The 12,190-nt window shown below is 45.1% G+C and overlaps 1 protein-coding gene across 4 annotated transcripts in view; it reads left to right on the top strand.

Moving 5' to 3' along the window:
• disp1 (dispatched homolog 1) overlaps positions 1–12,190 on the top strand; it is a 115,426-nt gene that overhangs the window by 71,295 nt on the left and 31,941 nt on the right. For all 4 annotated transcript variants that reach the window (XM_084082680.1, XM_084082679.1, XM_084082681.1 and 1 more), the window contains one exon: positions 5,883–6,657. In XM_084082680.1, the coding sequence (XP_083938806.1) occupies positions 5,924–6,657 (734 nt within the window). In that variant the 5' untranslated portion in view covers positions 5,883–5,923. The remainder of the gene's footprint in view (positions 1–5,882; positions 6,658–12,190) is intronic.

The following is a 12,190-nucleotide window of genomic DNA, read 5'->3' as shown; positions in this document are numbered from 1 at the left end:
CGACTTTGGGCTTGTTCTATCTGTAAAGTTGCTTGTAAATATTGGTTAGTTGTCGGTTGCGTTTTTTGGGGCTTGTTTCTAAAGTGTACTTGCTTGTTTGGGCTTGTTTCCCCCAAAAAAGAATTATTTAAACCAATGGTTCTCAGATATTTTCATAAATGTTTTGTGCCAAGGAGCATTTGTGTTGTTAGAATGTTTAAAAAAAAATCAAAATATTCCACTTTTTTTTTTTTTTTTAAGAGTATTTGAAAATAGCAAAAATGCAAGCTCACAACGCGTCGCATCGGGACTATTTTGAAATAGCGTACCGGTTTAAAATTGCCCATGTTGCCCAGAGTCGCTTCTTTTTGGTCTTGTTTTCATAGACCTGGTTGCTTATTTCTCTCACTAAATCTGGCAACGCCGATTCTCATGAGAAACGTCCCGTCTGTTTAGTCTCTTAGATCTCGGCTTTTGGTCAATCTATGTATGTTTGAAACTGAAACGCGTCTACTATGTCTCCGCCACGTTGTTCACTGTGTGTGTGTGTGTGTCAGGTGGTGTGTGAGAGAGTGTAGAATACATAGCCTACAGGGGGAAATGAGGATACTTGTGTGATGTTTGAAGTGTGTTTGTTTGGGTCCGTGCATGATGTCCGCCGTTACGTTGCAAATGTCGCTAACAACTGCACTGGAAGCTTTATTACAATGTAATGCAGGCAGATGTTTAGCTGAGAGCCGAAATGACGCTATATAATGCATTTTCATCTCGGGACATTGGATTATTGCTGCTTTTAAAACGGTTGTAGCCCCAGAGTGTCCTGTAAAGACCTATGAGAAATATTTCTAATGTTACTGTAAAAAAAAAACAAAAAAAAACATGAGTTTTGCCAAATTTGACAAACTCCTGCCATAGAATTATTAGAACGATTATTAACCCGTCCTAAATCTATTCTGGATCACTGATATGATGTGATAGCCTTGGATCGAGACTATCATATATATCTTTTTTTTTTTATCGATTTAGATATTTATATGCAAATATCAAAATCGACAAAATATGATATATAATATGATCCAAGACTAATGATGTGACAGACAACGGCTCGTATAATACATACATAGATCACATTACATAGGCTAAGACTAGACAACATACATTCCTATAAGCCATTTTGGGGCTTGGTGTTGTTTCATGGGAGTAAAAAAAAAGAAGAAAACCCTGCACTGTTTCTCCTCATTTCAACTCGACCACGATTGCGTGGAACACCTGGGCTGAGGAGGGGAATGATTAGGTTTGTTCACCTAATTTATCTTGAGTTCCCGCAGAGCAGAGCCTTGAGCAACGAGCACCGTCATATTGGTATGTTCGAGAGCCCAGCTGTGGCTCTAAAAACACCACCCTGGGGCTGTGGAATATGTCAAAAGAAACTCCCCTTCTCCGCAGACAGACAGTAACATGTCAAAGGAATATGTGTCAAAATGCCCTGTCGGGCGTGTGGAGCTGGCGTGTGGAGCTGGCAAGAGAAGTCAAGCTGTTGTTGTTATTATCGGGAGCGGTGTGGTTATTAACTGTCTCTTGACTGAGTCCTGGTAATTACTGTCTTATTAGCTTTAATTAAAGGGATGGGGATTGGGGAGGACGCCTCGCCTTGCCGCGTATACCTGTCAGTCGCACACACACAGGGTCTCTCCGTTCCTTTTCTCACACCCCGTAATCTTCAAACCTCACATGAAAGCATCATCATCACCTGCTTATTCACAATCCGGCCGACCAGACAGTTTATTGTGTAAATAATAATTTGTTCTTAACAGGGTTGCACAGTATATCAATAGTTAGTGCAAATGTAGAGAACCTGATGATAATAATAATAATTATAATATATTTTTTGGTCAGTAAGCCTATTATAAACAACATTCATATCCCAAAAGGTTGCGTTTTTGTAGATGGATTCCTTTTCTTTCTGGGAACTCCCTAAAGTATTATGGTGCTGTGCAGAAGGCGAACAAATCAAGTTGCATGTCGGGTGAAATATTTCACATAACCATTATCTTTCGACTATTGTTGGTGGTGCACAGATAAAATAAAGAAGAAATATCACTCATCTTTGGTAGCACATGCGGAAAATGGCTATTTAGGAGTACAGCTGTAGTTGCTGGTAGATTTGACCTTTCTGGGACAAATTATGTGTCCGCCTTGGTTATCTTTGTACATGGGAGTGCAATGTATTCTCCTAGATGTTTTTTTTGTGAACGTCATACTTGGCAATAACGTGTTTAGTTGTGCATAATCTCTAGCTAAATGTGAGTACTTCATTACATATTGCACTAATAGGTGATTGTTTAGAGTCTTATTATTAATTAAAATCTAAAATTGATCATAGCTCAGCATTTAGGCTTTGAGACAACTGATAATCATTTTTCCAGTACTAAGTTTCGCCTCTGTCTATTGTCAGGTTGAATGTCAATTGCATTTGTCATTCGTGTCTCCTGGGTTGCACTTGTGGCTGCGATGAATGCCACGTTTTAAGACTGCTCCGTCTCACATCCCCCAGATACACTCCTATTTATTAAAGAAGGCTAAGTGCTTTGTGTATAATCTCTGCATCCCTTGAGGTTTAAGAACTTAAACCACCAAACCAATGTTTATTCGAGGGGTACATCTAACAGGGGCGTGAAACCTTTTTAGAGATGTGCTTGTTTAAAGTTGGGGTGAAAGCAAGTGGAATGGAGAAAGGAATTATGCACTTACATTAGCCTTGGTCTGTTATTTTAATCACAGCCTACCTAGACAGTAATATTTTAAAGTAAAAAAATGGACCCTTACAGGTAATTTTCTAGACTTGAAAAGTAAATTAACACCACAGATTTGGCTGTGTAGTAGTTCTTAGTGCTGTATTGTTGCCTTCCTACCCTCTGTTATTATTTGACTATACTTGCCGACCATGATGCCTTGACATACCATCGCTCAGTTAGCCTAAAACGTACTCACATTCAACATCAGCTACGTGCCTAAAATGTCAATTGGAGGGACTGTTGAGATTTACCTTTTTAGTTGTTCACAGAGCGGCTTCGTCTGGCTGTCAACTTCTATTCTGAAGACAGACACAAGACCCTGCTTGTGTCCACACAGACTGGCCTAGATGTCTCACCTGCCTGTCAACACTCTGACTTGGCGCACACACACACACACGCTCGCGTGCACACACAAAACCCACAGACAAACAGACGCATGCACACAACCAAGTCTGTTGTTAGTTAAGTTCCTCTACACCCAAACAGAAATATTGCAGTCAGATTCTTGCTAAATGAACAGTGCACATGGCCACATGAGATTAGAACATAAGCGTAACAGATTCTAAAGTCTACACCGCTAATACAGCACCAAATAAAGCTCACACTTCATTTGTAACAATCTACTTCGGTGTTTGGTGACAGGGTCGTGGATGAATATACCGTTTCTTGGGGGAAATATTGTGTGTTTTTTATACGCGAGGCGCTGGTCTCAGCAAAAGAAATGTGGGCCCCAGTGTAAAACCGGTTGAGAACCCGCTGATCTATACCCCATCTCTCCTACAATTTCAATGGATTTCTTTTCCATGCTTTCTCCATCAATCTTCTCCGTTCCACATCAGCCCTTGTTTTAATCATTGTAAGACTTTGACAGCTGTGGGAGCCGTACAAATGTCTTCATTTAGCTCTCCCTCCACACGCTGCTATTCTGAGCTCGTCAGGCTCGGGAGTTATTCTTTCTCTCGTTTTCCTCTCTCTCTCTCTCTCTCTCTCTCTCTCTCCTCCCACCCCTCTCATCCACCCTTCACCCAACAAGGTTGTCAGTTCTCTCTCTCACTCGTTCTCACTCTATCTCTACCCTCTCTTTCTTTCTTTTTTTTCCCATCTCGTGGTCCTCTCGGGCGACCCTGACCCACCCGACAGGGTTGTCAGTCTCATGTTTCGAACCCCTTGCTCATGTTGAGGCGTCACAGAGCACATTGGTCACATTCTGCTGCGCTGCGTGTCTTTTCCCAGAGTCTGAGGAGAGGAGAGGGAACCAGAGGCCACAGTGATGTATCACTTGGCGGTCAAACGCATGCTCATCCATTTTGCAGTGAAATATTTTTTAACCACTTTAACCCTGGCGTCCCTATTTTTGGCCTGTAATCATATAGGAAAAATGTTTCAACATAATAACAAAATTAGCTAAAACAAATCTGGGGAAATGACAAATGTTTTAGTTTTCTTTTCGTACAAATAGTGATAATTGCAGATCTACAAGCTCACAACACACCTCATCACAAGATCAGCTATTTTTTGCTATTTGTAGTACAAAGACGTATAAAGGGCTTAAGTGGTTGTGGGGGGTGGGTCACAGTACGGGGAGAAAATGGAAGAACTTAAAGCCAGTGGTCTTATATGTGCTTGTGAGTACATACTGGCATGCCATGCACACAAACAACCGCTTTGTCAAGGAATGAAAAGTAAAGGTATTGAGCAACTCATGTTCTATAAATGCTATATAAACTTATTTTTTTTATTGAAAAGATGTCCTCAGCTAGACAGCAAGGGGTAAATTTTCACACCCTCAGTCAGAGCTAGATGAACACTTTGCTCTGTACAAGTCCTAAGAAGAGGTGGTGGCGCGTTTAGATCTTCCTCTCTGTCTTTCTCTCTTGTTCATAACCCCTTACCCCCCCCCCCCCCCCCACATACACACACACACACACACACACACACACACACACACACACACACACACACACACACACACACACACACACACACACACACACACACACACACACACACACACACACACACTATAGAACCTACTAGTGTGATTAGTTCATCCTGGTTGATGTCAAATCTCTTTATAGCTGGGTGTACGTTGGGGTGGGGGTGGGGGCTTGGATCTGGGCACTGCTCCAACAACACAACCCACCACAGCCGTGCATTACCTGTGAAACACAATTCAACTGCTTTTGAAGTGTGTCATGCATATCATGGCAAAAACCGCAGACGCAGATTTATTTTCCTTCTTCCCCCCAACCCTCCTTTTTTTTTACCCACAGAAACACATTTTCACATTACAGTCTTCCATGAATGTTTTGTAACTCAATCTGGAGGTATACGGGTTGAGACTGTAGCATAACACAGCCCTTCTGTTTGTTCTCGCGGCTTGGAACCATTTCTTTTTGTTTCTCATGCTTGAGGGGGATTCATGCGTAGCTTGCGCGCCGGTGTCGCGCACCGAAAATAGCAGATCTACAAGCCCACAAGGCGTCACAGCACCGGTACACAACCACGTATACATTAGGGGTAATGCACACAAACCAAAGGCTGCCAGTTGGTGCCCTGTCTTATCCACGGCAGGTAAATCATACTCTTCTGACGTGGCCCCGGTTTGAACTGCCTGGCAGGACAACGGTGAGGGGACGAGAGGAATTTAAGATCGGTCGGGCCGCTTATTTCACTGGCGGGTGAGAGATTTGATAAATCAACAAAGACACCAGTGCCGCTCACCACTCTCTCAAAGTTCACAGAGCAGGTGGTGTTTTGGGTTCCCGTTTCTCAAGACGATTCGTTCGTTTTCTTTTTGTTGTAGTTATTCATTTTCCCCCAAAAGATATTTGACAGGATTTCAAATATAGTCGGATCCTCAGCCACAGAGGCGGCGAGTATAGTGCTGAAATATAAGGAAGGGTCCTGGGCTTACAGGGGCCCTCAGAGATGCTACGGCTTATAGATTTGGTTGTGTAATAAATCTTAAGTCTCCAGAGTGGTGTGGATGATATGTTGTCATGGGGCCTAGGATTCCAAGAGGCTCCCCTGTGTGCGGCTCCTGTTCAATTTTGATAGACTCTTAACCCCTCTCTCTCTCTCTCTTGTTCTCTCTCTGTCTTCCAGAGGAGTGACAGAGCGTCTGCCAGGCCCGCCGTTAGTGGACCATGGCCCTGAGTGATGCCAGCGGGGACCCCCTGGCCCTCAGCAACGCCGGGCACCGCTGCCCCAGCGCCAACGCAAGTCCCACCTCCTCACCCAACAGCAGCGGTACGCCAGTATGTGACGGCCAGGACCCTCTCAGCACTGCCCCCGGTGGCGAGCGCCTCGCCGCAGAGGGAGGAGAAGACGCCATAGTCCCGGACGCGGCTCCTACAGCGCAGCCCAAGCAACCGCAGCAGCAGCAGCCGCATCAGAGGTCGCGCTCGCCGCGGCTCGTCCAGCGGACCAACCGGTCCAACCAGAACGGCGGGGTGGTCAAACAGAACGGCTCCCTCAGGAACCTTCCTCCCTCCTCCTCTTCCTCCTCCGCCTCCCCCTCTTCTCCCGCCGCCTCGGACTCCCACAGACCGGCCAAACAGCAGCACCCGCCCTCCGCCCTCTCCCAGGCGTCCCCTTCGTCTCCTCCGCCTCCTCCGTGTTGTCAGCCCTGCCACTTCCACCCTCCCGCCGCCCTGTGTTGCCCCGGGGCCGCGGCAGACTGCCAACTGCCCCACCCTCCTCCTGGGTCCCTCCCGGCGCCCTGCCCCTGCTGCGTCCCTGCCTCTGCGCGGCCCCACCCCCACCCCCATTCTCCTCCTCCTCCTCACGCCTCCTCCGCTGTCTGTCTGCACCACCACCACCATCATCATCATCGGTGGCAGGAGCACCTCCAGAACCAACCGCATGGACCAGCCATCAGGTATGGAAGGGGGAGAGGGAGAGGGCGAGTGAGTTTGAGTGAGTGTGTGGGCATGCATAAATGAGATAGTGCATACATGATTATTTGTATGTTTACTCATATGTAAGAGAGTCAGTGTGTGTGTGTGTGTGTGTGTGTGTGTGTGTGTGTGTGTGTGTGTGTGTGTGTGTGTGTGTGTGTGTGTGTGTGTGTGTGTGTGTGTGTGTGTGTGTGTGTGTGTGTGTGTGTGTGTGTGTGTGTGTGTACTCAATCTAGCTGGGCCTATTCCAGAGCGGGTATGTTTGTTTGCGTGTGTGTGCATATAATTGTGTGTGTATGTGTGCGCTGGCCTCAGGCACATCCTCAGTCTTGTCAACATCAACAGAGGGTCTCTCATACCTTCCACCGCCAGAACCACCTTACCCCCCCCCCCCTCTCCCCCACACTGCAAACTAACATGTCACATCCCTATTTATGGATCATGTTAGGCCCAGAATGCATTAACACATGGGTTACGGCTATGAGGAGCTATGAAACATGGCCAGGATCTTGAGGCGTTGCAGAAGGGTGGTTTTCACAAACAACTATGACCACTTGTTCCAGAAAGGCCAACACACTGTCACTGTACTCTTGAGTTTGTCCTGGGTGGCATAAAGTCCCACGTATTGAGCATCAAACTGTCACTGCCACGATTTTGGGTTTAACGTCCATTACTGAATGGCACGCAGAGCACCAGCTAGGCAAAGACAGTATCAACCCTGTTAAGTAACTTAAGTAGAGTAAGACCCACTTACTAGAGGGGTGGGGGTTATGAGGATCCGGAAAGAGTTCAGTAGATGAATATTGTTGTACCTTTTAACGAGCATCGGTCTGTTGCTACTGGGAGAAAATGAATAATAATGACTAATAGATGATGACCAGCTGCACCTAAAAATACCCCAAATGGGCCGATTCAGCAGTTTATCCCACGTTCCAAAGAGGAACTGGAAGTACCAAAAAAGCGAAAATAATGAAGGAACTTCTTTGTGTTAACAATTTCCTAATAAGCTCATGTCATCAATGCCGTGATATCTGATAATAAATATTGATAATGAAACAATAATACATACACCCACCTGAGGTCATGCCATACAGCGAGATATTGGCACTGGTGTGCTGACCCGCGGCACTCAGCCATGTGCCCACGACCACAGCACAACAGTGCCAATATAGAGTGAGAGTGTGCTGTTGTACAAAGTGTGTGTGTGTGTGACGGGGGGGGGGGGGGGGGGGGGGGGGGGGCTGCACTACAGAGACAGACGGCACATGGTTCCACACAGTGGGTAGATGGATAGATGGTAGAAGTCCCCAATGTTTGTTTTTAGTAGACTTGTATCGGGTCTCCGATCTTTACTTTTTGATTATAACCCACACAGTTTGCTTTACGGCGGCGGTCTGTAAACTTCCTCGCCGGGGGACCAGGGCATATGAAAATACGCGGAGACTCAGACGGCCGTGTAAATCCACCCAGAGGTAGGACTCGTAACACCTCGGAGGGCTTGACCCAGAATTGTTCTCACATCCCCCCTCAGAGCAGGCTGGTGTCGAGTGGCTGTTCCCGACTGCAACTCTGGAGCTTCATTCAAGAAGTCTGCAAGAGATCTTGTAGTGTTTTCCGTTCCAGAGGGAGTTCAGTAGACGCTGTGGGTTGCTGTGTTGTGAATGGTCTCTGCAAAGTTTATCCCCAAAATGAGCATGGAAAGTTTGAGGCTTTTAATGAAACTAGATGGAGGCATGTGTGTACGCTGCGGCTGTGTACGCATTACGCACACACGCGTGCGTGCACACACTCCCTCTCTCCCGCCCTGTGATTGGCCGTGCCTCCTGCAGTCAAAGCAGAATGTTAGCATTGAACTTATTTGTTAGCAAACTCCTCCTTTTCATTTTTTTCCCCCCTCCTTTCTTTTCAAGCGATCCATATTTAGCAAGCTGGTTCCCTTGCCGTTTACGCCAAAAACCGCAGCCCCCCTCGGCCGCATTTCAAACTGGAACCGTTTAATGCCTTGCATAATCATTTGCGTAATCCTATATTTACCATCTCCGCAGAGAAGGGGGTGGTGTGGAGGGAGGGGGCGGGGGGGGGGAGTTGAGTGAAAACTTTGCCGATGTAATTATTTACTCATGTCAGCCCCTCTTTATGGTAGCAGCATGGGAGGGTGGTAGGTTTGTGTAAGACTATATTTTCACGTACTTCTTAGCATGGAAATTTCCTTACCCAAATTGAGTTGGACCCCCCCATCTCTCTCTCCTGTAACTTTATTAGTGAGAGGCTCAGTATGGGTGGCATTGAAATGTTAGTGTACGCGTATCGCTCTCATACAGAAAACTGTAGCCTGGGTGGGCAGAATGTGGCGAGATGGGACCGTGTCACACAAGTTTGGATGGATTCTCGTGACATCTGGCGAGTTTAGGCTTCCTTTTGCCCTGTCTGTCTGTCTCTGTGTCCGTTGTTCTCTTTTCCTTTCTCTTTCCTTCTCTTTCTCTACCTCTGCCAATCTCTCCTCCATCTCTCCTTTCTCATCAGAATGGAGAGCAGATGTGGTTTGCGTCTCTAATGTTGAAGAAGGCTTTTATTTACTAAACAGGTCCCTCTTGTTCAGCGATGACAGGTTTGAATTACAGGGTCCAAGTCGCTCCAAGACCGCTTCCCAATCAACCACCCTTCCTGTACAGTGTGTGTGTGTGAGAGAGAGAGAGACTAGGATGAGGAAACCGTATACCTCCCTTGGATTCAGATAATGTCGTCCTGAAGCCAGGCATTAAAAGTTTTTTTTTCCCTTTTTTTTCTTGTCTTATCTTTTTACCTCCGTACTGAAAACCATTTGACTGGAGTTTGGTAATAGTTGGATATAATTTTACACACCCACACACACACACACACACACACACACACACACACACACACACACACACACACACACACACACACACACACACACACACACACACACACACACACACACACACACACACACACTCACACACACACACACACACACACACACACACACACACACGTCCGTACAGAGACGTTGGACTTAATACCCTGGGTAATTTGAGGGTACGTAGTCAGACAAGATGGTGTCAAATATCAGAGTTTGATCTCCCTTAGGGCTGTGATCTGCCAGATTAGGCAAGGGATTACATCTATGATCACAGCACAGGGATCACACACACACACACACACACACACACACACACACACACACACCCCGACTCACTCTTTTGGCATATACAGTATATACACACACACACTTAAACACATGCATACAGTACACACACACACACACACACACGCACAGTTTCACACCAATAAGGCAACGTAACACTAGATCTTTGGGAGAGACCTTTTTATGTGCATTTCACAACGGGGGGATTTTATGCTCCTGTTCTCAGCTTCGCGAAACATTAATCTATTAGCGGAGATTAGCCCACGCTAAGGTTCTTAATATTTCTATTCTTGGTGGTGATCAAACAACTTTGTCTTATCCGCTCTCATTTGAAATAGGCCTTATCCAAATACCACTGTTTAGGAAAACGTCAGAGGGACAACTCAGCAGTTCTGCTGAGCCAAGAACCGGATTCAGCCGTCCTTCCATCGTTTATTTGTCTCCGTTTTACAGGAGTCGGGTCTGGTAAAAACATCAGGACTTGGGTCTGCATCTCTGAACTGTAAGATTATCTTTCACAGCGATTTTTTTTTACGTCTGTATTATTTAAGATCGGAGGGGAAGCTGTGTGTCCTTGGGAAGTCAGCTGCTTGGCTGGGGCCAGAGCAGTCTGTCTCGATCGGTTTACGGGCTCCAGGTGAAAGCCTGAAATTGCTGCTCTGGCCTCTTATACTGCAAAAAAGTTAGAGGAATATACACCCATAGAAATGCATTTTAAAACGTATAGATTTGATATATTATTGCCATTCAAAATGTACTTTCTTGCCCAAAATGAGTTTGTAAGATATATGCTATACTGGGCCTCTTTTTTTTTAGTATCTCAAACTATTGAAAAATCGCCTAACACACTTTTTGGTCATATTGACATTTTTGCCTAGCTCTACTCTCCTAACACTGCTGTATCATTGTCCTAAAAAAATGTCCTAAGCCAATCAGAATGCTTGTTACATTCTAAAATGACTTAGGCAGAAAGTGATTTGATGTCAACTTTTTGACTTCAGAAATGATTTTGAATGTAACAACAAGCGTTCTGATAGGCATTTGCAGTAAGGCAGGATAAATCAGCAGTGTTAGGAGAGTAGAGTTAGGCAAATATAAATAAAGGCAGATAAACATGACGTGGGCAAAGAAAATATTTTACTTTCTGCCTAAGTCATTTAGGTGACTTTGTTTTGTCTCCTGAAAACCTTAAAAATATGAGGCAATTATGCTATGAGGCTAACGAATCTGTTCTTTTGGAAACTACTTGCATTACTACTAGCTTTTCCTGCAACATGAATTCTGCCTGGACAAAACAGAACATGAACCCGTATGTCCCTATTTTGATCAAATTTCAAATCAAAGGATTTTTGAAAATAGCAGATCTACAAGCTCACATGTGTTGCGAGATTGTAGATCGCAACACATTTATTGAAATATTTTTGTATATATGTATATATATATATATATATATATATATATATATATATATATATATATATATATATATATATATATATATATATATATATATATATATATATATATATATATATGTATATATGTATTGTTTTTTTTAAGCGAGCATTTCTAACTCAAATCTTTGCTAATGGGGGGGGTCCCCTGGAACTACATATTTTGAGATGGGGGTCCGCGGCCAAATGCATATCACTTTGTGGGTCCTTGACATGAAAAAGTGTGAGCACCACTGACATAGAAACATAGGTTTTTCAGAAAACTGTCTTAGGTCTTATTGTGAGTCCAGAGGTGCAAAATGGTTTTAGGAGAGAGAGAGAGAGAGACTTCAGTAAACGCAGGCGCTCTATTTCACCTGAGGGCACCTGAGCTGCTACAGCTGCTCCCTCAACCTGCTCTTACCTGCTCCGCCGCATCCAGCCTACCCCGTGACCTTACCTCGCAACGGGCTTGACAGCTGCCCCGAAGAGCCTCCCGCTGACACACAACTATCCCAGGTCACGTCAAGCGTTTAACCTCCCCCGTTCGCGCGCCGCTCACCCGGAGCGAAGCGGTTCTGCTCCTCCTCCTTCGCCCGACGTTTCCTGCGAGCGCCTCGTGTTGTTTTTAGCCGCCACAAGTTTGGATTGGTTTTCATGCCTTCTCGGGTAGCAGGAATTCCTTGTATCGCCTCTATGTCTCTCTATCTGTCTCTCTTTGTCTGTTGTACAAAGAAATGTCCGCTTTTATTGTTAACACGTGCGTGTTTGATTTTTTTTGTGTAGTTTTTTTTTTGGGGTGCGGGTAGGATGTGTGTGTGTGTGTGTGTGTGTGTGTGTGTGTGTGTGTGTGTGTGTGTTATGTACCGTATGTGTGTCTTCTTGTTGAAGTACAGATGGTTAGGTTGCCAT

Source organism: Gymnoscopelus microlampas (assembly GCF_963454915.1).
Source record: "Gymnoscopelus microlampas genome assembly, chromosome: 16".
Taxonomy (NCBI): domain Eukaryota; kingdom Metazoa; phylum Chordata; class Actinopteri; order Myctophiformes; family Myctophidae; genus Gymnoscopelus; species Gymnoscopelus microlampas.
This window is presented reverse-complemented; position numbering and strand designations above follow the sequence as displayed.